The 13813-nt window shown below is 42.7% G+C and overlaps 2 protein-coding genes across 2 annotated transcripts in view; one reads left to right on the top strand and one right to left on the bottom strand.

Moving 5' to 3' along the window:
- Positions 1-1614, bottom strand: part of POLR3A (RNA polymerase III subunit A) — a gene marked incomplete at its 5' end in the record, with an annotated part of 31049 nt that extends 29435 nt beyond the window's left edge. The window contains 3 exons of the mRNA XM_084264311.1: positions 355-492; positions 995-1130; positions 1571-1614. Of these exons, the coding sequence (XP_084120437.1) occupies positions 355-492; positions 995-1130; positions 1571-1614 (318 nt within the window). The remainder of the gene's footprint in view (positions 1-354; positions 493-994; positions 1131-1570) is intronic.
- A 690-nt stretch (positions 1615-2304) lies between these two features.
- Positions 2305-7780, top strand: RPS24 (ribosomal protein S24). Its single transcript, XM_084264413.1, has 6 exons — positions 2305-2329; positions 3028-3093; positions 3425-3634; positions 4110-4220; positions 6893-6928; positions 7564-7780. The coding sequence occupies exons 1-5, from the start codon at positions 2327-2329 to the stop codon at positions 6893-6895; spliced, it is 393 nt and encodes a 130-aa protein (XP_084120539.1). The 5' UTR covers positions 2305-2326; the 3' UTR covers positions 6896-6928; positions 7564-7780.
- The last annotated feature ends 6033 nt before the right edge of the window (positions 7781-13813 follow it).

Below are 13813 nucleotides of genomic sequence, written 5' to 3'. Positions count from 1 at the left end.
ACAGTCAATGATGCAAATCCTTATCCAAGCTCTGCTGGATCTTAAAAATCTAGATAAAAGCAAACAGAACTTGGATTTACTAGGATGTCCTAAAAGGTAAGTTACGCTGCATACATTTAATTCAAATTACTGCAGAAAAATAATGGATTAATGGGTCTGAAATTATATAAAATAAACCAGATATATTTCAAAACTGACTGCCATTTAAATACATTTATTTTATAAAGCACAAGATAAATTTATAATACAACCTAATTTTGGTTAAGTTTCTCAACTACTCTTTCAATAATCACCTTTAGCAACAATTACCTTTTTCTTGACTAGAAACTGATAACCAATATTAACTGTGTTTACCTGTAAGATGCCTATCACAGCTTTGAAGTATCCAACATGAAAACAGGGCAGTTCTAAGTCAATGTACCCATAATGCCCTAAACAATCAGCTAGATTTTTTCCACAGGTTTCACAGGGACGATCTTTTTCACTGGTTCCCTTGGAGAAGAAAAAACAGACATGTAAAAAACCATCAAGGTATAATTAACCAAATACATGGAAAAATACAATGGCTCTTAAGCCAGTCAGCTATCCTGACAGCTGACCCGCAGCATGTACTCTTTTTCCCCCACATCAGAAACATGCCAATAGCATTACATTCACTACAAAGGTTTAGAAAATTGTCTTTCACACACAGGCCCTAATGAAATCAGTGACATTAACTCATACTGCTTCTGCAACTAATCTACAGCCTGCTAATCTACAATATGGGATCTTGTAAATGAATCTCTCTGGGTCTCCCAACAACTAGGCAGAAAGAACTTAAATCTTGCACCTCAAAAGAACCTTTTCTTGAACCGTCCAAAGAAGAAGAAAGAAGAAAGCAGTTACTGTGTCTCTGCAATTCAACTAGAGATACATTTGCCCATACTTTGAATGAGCAATAGATTTGAGCCATCCAAATGTATTTGATGATTTGGGCAAAAAAAAGGGTTCTCACCATCCGATGGTCGAGTACTCCATACTGCAGCGGAGAGTGGTGGTTGTCCTGACTATACAAGTTTTTGCTGACCACTTGGATGTGAGCTTGCTGACGCATCTCTTCTGGCGACTTCATGCCAAAACAGATGTGGCTTCTAGGGTGGGAAATTTCACGTGAATGCATGTACACAGGCACACAGGTGTGGAAATACGAGTAACTACAGCCATGCAAACATACGTATAAAAAAGGCAGCGCAGAGGAAGCCCAATTAATTGACAGCACGGCCGGAGCAGGCTCTTTTGAGCTGCCCGCAGTGAGCTGGTGCTGGGGGGTGACTCTGGGCAGCCCTCCAGCCGCCACAGGCCCGGCCCCCCGCCAGGCCCGGCCAGCAGCCCAAGCCGAGGTCCGCGCAGGAGATAAGAGCAGACGAGCCGTAACGGCGGCCAGGGGCTGCTCCCCCGCGCGATCAGCTCCTTCCCGGGAGCCAGCAACGGATGTGCCTCACGCCGGCAGCTCCGCTGGCCGCAGCCGCCGGGCCCGCCCCTCGGGATCGCCGCGGAGCACCACGCAGCCCCGGGACGGCGGGAGACTCACATTTTCTTGGCCACGTCCGTCTCCCTGAACTGCTCCTTCACCATGGCTGCGGCGGTGGGGCCCGGTGGCGGCCCGCGAGCCTCCGGCAGGGGAACACGCGGCGGCGCACAGAACGCGGCGGCGCACGGCACACGCGCGGCGGCGCAGAGCGGACTCGCTCCAGCGCCCCCTGCTGGCGCACACCTAGGGCTCTCCCGGACGGCCTCCGGGCCCCCCTCTGCGAGCGGCCAGCAGGGCCGCGCTTCCACCAGCAACCGCGGGCACTCTGAGGCTCACCGCGGTACTGTAACGGTTCGAGTGCCACTATTTCCCCGCCGTGCCAGGGACCGTGCTGCCCTGCTCGCTTCACGGTTCTGCGTTCGGCTTCCCACGGCAGCCCTGACACACGCCCTGGTCCCTGCGACCAGTACACGACAGTGTGGCGGGAGAGTAAAACCAGCCGCGCGCCGGCGCGCATGACGTCCTGCCACTGCATCCAACTGGGCAACTGGCTCGCCTCGCCACAGCGCCGGCCAGGGAGCGCAGCCGGGCAGCACACAGCGCGCCGCGCTCACAGCCCGAAGAGCCGGCCCCGCCCCTAGCTCGCTCCTCCGGCACAAACACTAGACAGCCTCGCTGCCTCTCCGGCTCTGCCAAAGACGCCGCTGTGCGTAGCTCCACCCCCGCGCGAAGGGCCCCTGCGCCGCTTTATGATTGGCTGCGCGGCCCTTCTCCTTCCTTTTCTCGCTCGCTAGCAGGGAGGCTGCTACCGCCGCGATGGTGAGTGCCCGGCGCCGGGAATCCACCCCGAGCTGCCGCCATCCTGCCCCCGCCGTGGTGCTGAGCCGCCGGGCTCCGCTGCGCTGGCTTACTCGCAGCAGGCTGTGAGGGTATGGGGGGAAATAGGAGCGCGGGGATCGCGGACCCGCTTCCAGCCAGAGCTCCCGCGGCCTGGCCGCTGAGCGTCGGAGCTGGGTGTGAAGGGTGAGTTGCGGCGTGCGGGCCGCGGCGTGGGCTTGGCCTGCTGCAGCAGCGCCTTGCTGCTGGCCGTAGGGGCCGCGCTGAGCGTCCGTAGCGGCGTAATGTTCCGCTCCTTTAGAGCGCTGAAGGGCCGCTGCGGGCCGTGTCACCTGCGGGTCTGGCGGCTGCTCCCGTGGGGAAGCACCGCGGTGCGGGTGCGCTCAGGAAACTCGCGTTGTGTTCCCGTAGTGCCTGGCTCGCCATTCATTACAGCTGCTTCCGCTTTTCGGAGCGGTGCGTGTTGCTGCGGTGTTTGGAAACCGAGCTTGACCGCGAGTACAGGTCAGGGTGTACTTTATGTGGGTGCACTCTGTAGCTGGGGCTGCTACAGTTGGGTTATGTGTTCTCCGGTAGCAGCTTATGGGGCCGCTGACTGTTAGTGTGCTACGAGCTATTTCTACATTTATTAAGATGCAGTTTTAACTACTGGTTTGTCTTGCTATTTTCTATCCTTGCAGAACGACACAGTGACCATCAGAACCAGGAAGTTCATGACAAACAGACTGCTTCAGCGCAAGCAGATGGTAAAAGAGCACAGAAAATTGTCCATAGTTGTTTGCTTGTTGTTTCTGGGCTGCAGCTGTTCTTCAGCTGCTATAAGTAAGGGGCTTTTACATTTTCTGGAGTTGTTACTGTAAGAGCTTGCGGCTTTTTTTATGTGTTGATAGATGTGAAAGGTAAATCTTGATGGTGGGGCGGTGAGCTGTTTTCTGTCATGTGAAATGAATAATACTTTCTGTTGCTAAGGTGGGTTAGTTTAAACGTTAAGCGCGAGGTGAGACTGCAGCACCTGGCTGTTGTACTGGATGTTGACTTTCTGTTCCTTTGATATAACGCGTGAAAATTCCTTCTTAGGTGATTGATGTGCTTCATCCTGGGAAGGCCACAGTCCCCAAAACGGAAATCAGGGAAAAGCTGGCAAAAATGTACAAGACAACTCCTGACGTAATCTTCGTCTTTGGCTTCAGAACTCATTTCGGTGGTGGCAAGACAACAGGTTTTGGCATGATCTATGATTCCCTGGACTATGCAAAGAAAAATGAACCAAAGCACAGGCTAGCCAGGGTAGGTTGTTTTCTGGTAAATTGAAAACATTTAAGATGGGTTTATAACGGTTCATAGTTTATACATGTAAAAGCTAAAATCTTTGTGAAACAGTACTGCTGGTGTACTCAGTTATATAAGGGGTCTTAAGACAGCATTGGCTAACCTCTGCATTTTGGAGTTAGAGTAAGGGGGTTTTATTGTGCATTAGGGGAATTGCAGTGGCAAAACTGATCTTGCCAGTGATGCTTAGCAGGGAGCGATAACTAATGGCTGTGAGAAGTCTTCAAGAAGCCTAAGAGATGTGACTGATACATCCATTACGTCAGTGGTTATATTTTGTGTTGACACTTAGATTCACTAGTGAATTTGTCTTGCTACTTAACTGCTAGATGAAATTTAAACGGTATTTGAAGAGTCTGGAAGTAATAGAGCTTGAATTGAGAAACTACTGTCTGAAACCATGTTAAGTGCAACTTTAACTGTTTTTTAATAGCATGGCTTGTATGAAAAGAAGAAGACTTCCAGGAAGCAGCGAAAGGAGCGCAAGAACAGAATGAAGAAAGTCAGAGGCACAGCCAAGGCAAATGTTGGTGCTGGCAAAAAGGTATGATAAGAATTACCTGTAAGCTGGAGCGAGAATGTTGCCTTTGAAATGTTGATAAGAAGTTCTTCAACAGAATAATGTTATTTTTCTTTCATTTTTTCCACCTGTTCTACTGGATAACAGAAGGTAATCTGTGTGGTGTTGTATAGCTTCTCACCAGCTCAGTAGCTTAGTTTTGCTCCTCACTGCTGCAAGCCTAGCTGATAAAATGTGAAGCAGTGCTTCTGGAATGATTGTTTACTACATTTCACTTGAACTAAAGTTAAATCTCTTTGTAATTCTAACAGTATTGCTCTAATCTCATAACTCAGCCTTGCAATATACAAAACAGATAACGAATGCTTGTTACTCAAACTACCTAAATGTCTAATGCTTACTCCACAAAATGATCGTTGTTTATGTTGTTAATTATAGAGGGCATTTTGTTAAGGATGTCTGGTGGTGTAGGCAGTGAGGTCAGCGTGTAAATAGAAATAAGATATAACCCCTACTTTATCCTGTGTTTAAAAGACTGATTCTCAAGATAGTGGGTGTTAGCCCTGGCTGGAACTTAGTGTTCTGTGGCTTGTCAGGTGTGCACCTTGGGGTGGGGGCTAGAGGCTGTCTATTATGACCCACAAAACTCCGCAAAACAGAAGTGGGAACACAGTTATCTTTAGCAGCTTTTGGTCCTCTGAAAACCAGTGAGCTGTGCAGCCAAGTGGGTTTTTTCAAGTGTCTTCACAAGAAAAGATAGGGTGATGGGATTTGATGCTTAGTTATGTAGCTACTACAGTGCTTTGACATCTCAAACTTCAGTAATCTTCACTTTTGCTTTTTTCCTACTTCCTTGGAATTCTTCATCAGAAATGAAGTTATCTAGCAGGTACAGAGAATGAGCATGGATGTGGTGACTGAATTGTACATCACTGAATCACATGTCCATCCTTTAATTGAAGCACTGTACTGCCTTGTATGCATGTTTGTTTCAAACTTGCTCTGTCCTGTAAAGGGTTCAGATGAGTAGATAATGAACTTTATTCAGTACAACTTCAAAATTTAGCTACTGGTGAACAAGTGTTTTTAAACTGGTGAAACAGCATTACAATAAGGCATTCTAAATGAGAAGAAAGCAAAGCAGCTCAATGCTACTGATTTGAGGTGATGGGACAAAACACCTCAGGTTCTGATTCAAAGTAGTACAGTGCAATTGCATGTGTGGTTTGACCTTTGTGTGAAAGGAGTTGTCCATCTTTCTGGAAAGTAAGTCACATCACAGTTTTGTGCATTTGAAGCGGTGGTTGGAAACAACAGTTGTCACCATTAACCTACATTTAACTGTTGGCCTGCAGTATTCCAAGTAAAGACACAAACCACAGCTGTTGCTCTGGGAAATTAAATTCCATAGCGTGTAAGTAAAGTTCTTTGTCTTTGGATGGAAGTAAACCACTGTTGCAGCAACAGTGGTGTATAAGGTTTGGAACCCTTTTCTGTTCTGCTTTAATGCTTTTCCAATAATGAAGTCCTACAATTGTTTCCAGTTAACAGCACAAATTAGCATTTGGAGTAGTAGCAACACTAACATAAATGCTCCTGTGAACGTCAAGGGAGTCATGTAGTGTTGTACTCATACCAGTAGTATGGATGAACTTCTTCCCTTCAAGAATTTAGCACTTGAAGGTAGCTGTTAATACAAAACAACGGTTTGTTGCTAATACAAAACAATTAAATGACACTCACTTTAGCTCCTAAACCTGACCAGTTCATAGAAACTCTCTTAAAGCATGCAAACACTTGTGAGGTCAAGACCAGGTTTGTGTGCTGTGATAATTATCTAGATAGAGATGTGACTTCTGTATCAAGTACTTCTCAGAGTGGCATCCAATCTCAGTAGTAGGCAAACTGCTTTGGATTGGAGTTTTTTCCTGTCCTTCTAAAGGATCTTTTATTTACTAAGTGTGCATGGGTTAGCTTATACTTGTTCACCAGTTTTGATAATCTCTGTCTTTGCATTAGACTTGAAGACAAATTTATGTGCTTTCTGCAAAAATTGGCTGAGAAGAGTTCGTCTGACTTTAAGTGCTTTTTGTTGAAAAGTTTTCTTTGCTTCCTTTCACCGTTCTCATTCTGTTTCCCCTGCAGCTTCAACAGAAGTAGTTTGAAGTAGTTTGTGTTAGTATATTTTGTAGCTCTGTAGTTAGCTGATCTCGCAGCAGAGTTTGCAACAAGTAGATGTGGATGCCCCTCACCTAATGTTGGTCATGAGAGTGAATGCAAAAAAAACCCACCCTGCCTTTTAGTGTCACAGCAGTGGTTGTGACAGCCTTTCACATGTGAACCTTCCAAACAGAAATGCTTTTTTTAGTTACAAACCTTGATGAAAGACAAGTGTGGATAGGCATGTTAAGTGATAGTATCCTGTATACTGATTGTTGTGCAATTTTATTCTGGGTATTACTTAAGCTCTAAACACCTATTGTTAGGTCCTACTTGAGTTGAGGGAATGTCTGCAATCTTAAGTCTTCAACCTCTACAGTAGTCAAAAATTTTGAGTTTTTCCTATCACACTAACTATGGAAATTGAAAAAAAAAAATACCCTATTGGATGTGTAGTAAAAAGCTCAAAGCTCTGTCTTCTGTAGTAGTAGAAATGTGATAAAGCTGTCATCTTATTAATGCTTTTTCTTTTTCAGTAAATGAACATACTTCAGATGGAAAGGGGATAACAGGTATGACTTTGGAATGCGCTTTTAAGTGTAAATGCTCAGTACCCTGTCATCCTTCTGATGACATAGGTCTCATGTTGATTTATATGAAGTCCATGGTTCCTGTGCTGATACAAACCCTAGTGCAAGAGTTGGACTGTTAGTGCTGAGTCGCTAATTTATTGATTTCCACTGAAATGAAATACCTGATTAATATACAGGCTGAAGTAATAAATCAGGCAGTTCAGATTTACTGTGGCAAAAACTTAGATTAAGTCTTACTGTAAACAAGGCTTAAATTTCTCCTTTTGCAGGCATGCTGAAGAAAAGATAGTGCACTTCTTTGTTCTTACTGTCTTCTGCATGACTTTTTAAAGCAACTGAAACAGTGTTTGATAGCTTGTGTAGTGAGTATAATGTCTTATGTGGGAAGCTGGTGAAGGAATTGTAGCTTGTTGGGCTCTTCTATAGAAATGGTGTCATTTAGGCTCCCACTTCCTCCTGTGATGGCACTGTAAAATTTTGAACCTTAATGGCCTTCTAACAAAGGCAGTGTGTTTCACCTGGCTTGTTTGGGAATGACATTGTCAGGCTCTATAAGGGTACAAATATGAAAATTGTTTTAATCATGTGGCACTGATCTGTCTTTTCCTTTACAGATTACGTTATTCTATGAAGAACTATAGATATAATTGTTCTGGAGAGAAGCTGTTCATCTGGCTTTAACATCAAATAAACTATGTCAGTAAAATGCTGGTTTCCCCTTTAGTTTTGATTTGAAAGTTACCATTTTGTAACATTTGAGAACTTCAAGATAGGTGCACTATTTTAACTGTATTAAATTTTTTTCATAATTAAACTACTCTTGAGTATCAATTTGAAGTCAGTCAGTTTTCTATGGGTAGTGTACAGCCTAACTGTGTTCATGGAGGTAGGCTTGCTTTTGTCATCTGATGTTCAAACTGTGGTTTGAAAAGTCCTTTTAAGATGTGGTTGTGTGACAGCCTATATTATATAGACCTGTAGAATATATCTGGAAGGAGAAGAAAACATGTAGACAAGAGATAGAGCTTTTGCTAATGGAGTTGGGCATGACTTGTCTTCTGTTCCTGAGCAGTTAGGACAGGCTCTGGGGTCTTGCAGGTCTGCAAACTGTGCTGTACACCCCTAATACTTCATGCAGTAGTGTCTTCTAAATTTGGACTAGTGGCTGGATGTTGCATGCTGTGTGCTAGAGGTGTGGGCATTCTGCTGCGTGTGTGTTCAGTATAGAACAAAAATGCAAGTTCTGTATGTAGAATTACACTGAAACAGGACAGCTCCAGCAGCCCTGCTGATGAAGTCTCTGATTTGATTGTTACCCAAGTACAGCATTTTAAAACTACTACCTTTGTACTGAGGCAGTGTATTGTAATACAGGTAAGGCATCTTAATGTTTGAGGGCAAAATTCTAAGGGGATATTGTCCTAATAATGTTGAAACAAGATCCAGTAGGTATGCATAATTCACTTCATGGGATTGCTGTTGTCAGCATTCAGCAGCATCATGCTTTAGGTATAGGTAAGCTTTCTGTATCTCATGCTATAGTGTTTCTGCCTTTATTGAGATTAGCAACTGGAATTAGTAGCTGAAAGAAAAGGTAATCCAGTTTCTTCTAAACATAGGTGAACTACTTAAGGGGATGGTGAAATGGCAATTGCTTCTATAATGCTTTAATAGTGAAATCATGTGGAAGTTAAAGGATTCTTCTAACTGGGCAGACCTTCAAAGATAGGGACCTATTGTATGGCCTTCACAGAGGTTGTGAGTTCTGAAGAATTGCTAGAGGAGGTAGTAAGAGGGGGTTTTGTTTACTTTGAGTATGTGCACTGAACTCTTTCTTGAGTCTGTAGATGTGTTTCAGTTAGGTGATAGTGTATTGCTGACAACTGAAAAGCTTGCAAGAGGCAAGGAGCAAAGGTTCTGCTTGTTAGGCTTCGGGTTAGACCCTAAATGTGTTTTAGACATAATACCTGCAGTAAACCCATTTCATATATGGTCAATATCAAAGGGCAGAAGAGTCTTGCTATAAAAATAATTGAGCAATCACTAGGGGGTGGTGTGAAGACAGCAATACAGATACAATATAGCAATTTTTCATAAAATAGACTGAAAGCTGAATTGTCCCCTGCTAAAGAGGTCAACTCCTTTGAAAATATGTGTTAAAAATAACTTTGTTAAGGATCTGAGGCTTTAAGTGGTATTTTTGTTTCACTGGTTCTTTTTTTGAATTGAATAGAAGCCATCTGCTTCAGCAAGGGTCCTGCGGTTAGTGTTTTCCAAATGATAACTGCTCTGAAGTGCTAGTGTGCTGGCACAAATTCTAGTTGCTCTTTTCAGAAGCCTCCTTACCTTAGTTTTAAGCAATCAACCAAAGGTCTCTTAAGTGCTGGCATAAATGCATATGTGTTGTGTAGCCTTGATGTTTTGACTTAACATAGTAAACAGTACTGTTCAGGGGCATGGGCCTTGTGAAGCAGAACTTCTCTCTGGAGTTGGAGTATTAAAAGGTTCCCTTCTCAGTTTTGTAATGTCTTCAATGCTCTTTGTCACAAGCTCATTTACGAGGTAAGTAACACTTCAAAGCAGATGGATTGAAATAGGCTCTCTTACTGCTTGGTGCCATAATTTGGTGTTTAATGCCCCATTTAGATGATTTAAGATTGACAGCAGAAAATACCTAGTGAAGACATATAATAATTGGTGCTCTCCTTGTTGTGTGCTTAGGTTATAACCACATACCCATAAACTGTACTCCTGTCTTGCAATACGAGGCATTAAGCACAAAAAATGAAAGGGACAAAATGACATTAAATGATCTAGAATTACCTGATGAAATCGGATCACCCTATTTGATTTTGCCCCCCAGCCCCACTATTCTGCAATATTTTGTATTGATGTGGCTATGCTTTTCTCCTATTGTTCCACCTGGAAAATGGCATGGCAGCTGAATAGCTGTTTGCTGAAATCTTGGTGCTTCCAGAGCTTGGAGGCAAGCAGCTCTTCATGTGAGTTTGTTCTGCCAACACTTTGCTGCCTTGCACAACAGTGTAAGCTATGCACAGCAGATGTTCTGTAATTCAGAAGTTTAACACATATGTTGTGCAGTGAAGTGACTCAAGGTTAATCCCCTTTCCTGTGGGAGATAAAATAATTAAGTGGAAAGCATTGATGAATAGGAGTCTTCACTCCCTACCATGCATGGAAGGTACCCTTCTATTTCCTGCTGCTCTTGGCCCATCCAGTGGTCTATAGGTAGCAGTTTATCACTGCTGCCTGCTTTTGGGCTTTGGCCTGGTCCCCTCTTATTTCAGTATTTCAAGGGTTGCATTTATTTTACCAGCCTGGAGCCTGAAATAAACACTTTTTTGGAGAAGGAACTTCTAAATTAACTATGGAAAGACTTTGATTACCTACCATTTTTAATGGCTAGGGTAGTTTGTGTGGTGGTTTGGTTTCTTGGGTTTTTTGTTTGGTGGTTTGGTTTTTTTTTTTTTTTTACAAAGGGCATAACTACTATGAGACTCATTTATGGGGTCTTCTAAGGACTCAAAATAGTGTAGCTGGACTAGTAAGTAGATGGGGTTATTCCACGAAATACTTAGAAAACCTGTAGGAAAACTTAATTGAAAGTAGATTAATTAGTCCAACTTCTTGCTGGGGTTCCAGCTCTATGCTGGACGAGAGAAATAAGGCAGCACCAGATAATGCTTCCTTCTGCCTGACAGAGACCTTAGTCTAGAAGGCAAGAGACAACAGCGCATCAAAGATTTATCAGGGAAGCAGAGTCTGGAAGAACAGATCACTGTCTTAGCATCATAGGAAAAGATAACAACTGTGATACACATGAAAGATGGTAAAATTTGGTATCACCCTGCGCAGGTTTTGTCTTGGGAGCAGCTTGGAATAGGCTTGAGAACAAATATTGAGGAAGAGAAATGAAGCTGATACTGTCAGTAGCTTGAAAAAAATGATGCGTTACATGCTATGAGAAGCCATCAGTACCAGTAGGAACAGGGATAAAAAGGTGATATGGGATCTTCAGAGAAAAATCTATCATTTAAGGAATAAATGATGCAGGTCATTAACAAATTTTGTAACAGAAGAAATGAACTTGTCCATATTATTCTGGTCAGTTCCTATATAAAATTAATATTTTCTCTCCTACACTGAGGAAGTAGGGTATTGTCATGTTGTGTCTATTGATCTTAGACTTGTACAGTAAGTTTGACATTTTAATTGAATGCTCCCTGCTTCTGCGCTTCTATTTGAGAAAAACTTGATAGATGAAATTTTTTTTGGATGGATATTTTTGTGGTGTCATGAGACTGGATGTCAGTAACTTGTTTTTTTGGGGGGTTTTTTTAAGCTCTGAATGCTGGAAGTTTCATCTGAGTTGGAGAACTTTCCAATATGGGTGGCAAATGTTTCTACTGTTCATAATATTCTTACTGTGTTTGGAACAAGTTACCTCTATAAACATGTTTGTTACAATGCCTGTAAGAGGTAAAATGAAAAGGTTGAAGCAAGCTTTGAGAAGTCAATGTTTGGAGTAGGCAGATCCTAGTACATTAATGCTTTTGGACCCCTTTGCTTTAAAGGGATTAAATGGAGACTTAGTCTTACATTTGTTGCTAACATTTGCAGACTCTAGTTGTAAAAAAAAAAAAAATCTGCTTTGTAATTTTATCCTCATGTAGAATTCAGGAAGCTTGCTCTTGGTTGTAGTCTTTGCTCAGGCTGTGGCTACTGAAACAGCTGCAAAAGTGGCTAAAAGGAATCCTGCGTGCTAGGAGATAACTGTGTGTGTTCTGGGCATCAGCAACCAGTAGTACTAATAAAAAATCTCAGTCGTCCTTTCCAGTTACTGTTTTTCATAGATGGAGGTTCTAAGTAAGGTCAAGTAGTATGCTGAGGCAGAAGGACACTCAGAGCATTGGTGGCTTCTCTTAACACAGTGGATGTTTTACAACCAGCAGCTGATGTGTGTTTGCAATGCTTCACTGGGGTAGATGATAACGGTTTACACTTGTGTCCATCGAGTTAAAATACCGCTTGTTATCTAATGAAGCTGGCCAGGCTGCAAGCTGACCTGCTGGAGGAGAAACATGCTTCACTGCCTTTCATGATGATCTGATCTGATTTGATTGTACTGGGGCTCCTACCCTGCTATCATTTTCTGTCAATTTTTGCTAGCCTGCTTAAGCCAGGCATCATTTGTGTTGATCTGATCACAGGTTTCAATCACTGATAATAAAACTTTTCTGCAACAGATGACCTCAGATCTATAACTCCTGCGCTGGAGTTGGATATAAGTAGAAAATTGGGACTGACACTTTTTCAGTGTTTTCTGTCTGATGTAATATCCAATCTAAAAATCACAATGTAAGTGGCTTAATATTTTTTTTTAAATGGGGGAAAAGTTGGTTTGGTTTCACTGTTTCCTTTATAGTTTGATGGATCTTGCTACAAGCAGAAGTGAAATGAAGCATTTTTGAAGGCAGAGGGGTATTTTAGAACTTAAGAGCTGTCAGTATTAATGCTTTAAGTATTTTTTTAATTGATAGTTCTGGTTAATGAATAAAGGTTGATCCACACCCTATTTAAGGGCTTTACAAGAGTGAAGATGACTGGGAGAAGTTGATTCATAATGACACAGAAATATTAAACTTCTGCAGTTTTGAAGAGTTAATTAACATGAGAATATATTTTGCCTGGCATTGAAATCTACAGTGTTTGAATTAAGCACAGAAGCACTGTAATAATGCATAAAACAGAGAAAACAATGGTGAAACGTTATCCAGAGATGAAGAAATACTGACAAATAGACATTTGGCGTTAAGCACGGTAACCAAAATATGCATAACTTTTTTTTCTTGCTTTTATTAAATGAGGAAATATGGTCACAGACATAAATGTCTCCTAGTGGCTTTCTGTGACAGTTACTTATGCTTTTGGAAAAAATTGCTTTAAAATACTTTCTTTAGTTCAACAGTGTTCTTCTGGCTCCTGGCAAAACTTCATTGGTATGGCCTCGCGGGTGGCCTGGGGAAAGGCTCAGTGCACAATACTTCTGCAGGAGCTCTAATTGGGTGCTGCACAGACCAAACCTTAGAGTGTCCTTACAAAAAACCTAGGCCAGCATTGAAGACAAGTGCAGGTATCTGTGTAGTGCTGGCAGGATGTTCAGACAGCTGTACCAATCCCTATGAGGCTGGAACGTACCAGTATTCTCAATTTATAAATGAAGTGCAGAAGGATGAAGTTTTTTTTTTTCTAGTACCTGAGTGTTTTAAAAATACAAGTACAAATGTACTTGTTTACAAATGGTATGAAGCTGTGCCAGGGCAGGTTTAGATTGAATATTAGAAAAAAAAATTTTACTGAAAGAGTTGTCAGGGCCTGGAACAGGCTGCCCAGGGAGGGGGTTGAGTCACCATCCCTGAATGTCTTCAAAAAAAGGGTTGATGAGGTACTCTAAGGATATGGTTTAGCATAGGGTGGGAATGGTTGGACTTGATAGTATTCAAAGGTCTCTTGCAACCTTGTGATTCTGTGAAACAAATGAGCCTCCTATTGGTATAAAAATACCTCCTGTGATGACTAATCATCAGGTCGCAGAAGCAGCAAATGTTTCACTGGGGATTTGACCTTTGGGGTTGAGGTAATGTGCCTGCTAACTGGTCTTGTTTTCAGCAAACCAGAGATTTTTCTGTGGAAGTTCAGTGAGAGGCTCGATATACAGAAGCACCAAATGCAGCCAAGGCTCAACCAGGTCTGTTCTGTGTCCGTGGTTTTTCCTACCGCTGTCTTTGGGCAATAGCTGTGCAACCCTTGCACTTCATCAGGTACTAGGTGCTGGGTTGGTAC

This window comes from Gallinula chloropus, assembly GCF_964237585.1.
Source record: "Gallinula chloropus genome assembly, chromosome: 5".
Classification (NCBI taxonomy): domain Eukaryota; kingdom Metazoa; phylum Chordata; class Aves; order Gruiformes; family Rallidae; genus Gallinula; species Gallinula chloropus.
Note: the sequence above shows the minus strand (reverse complement) of the source record. Positions and strands in the feature narration are given on the sequence as shown.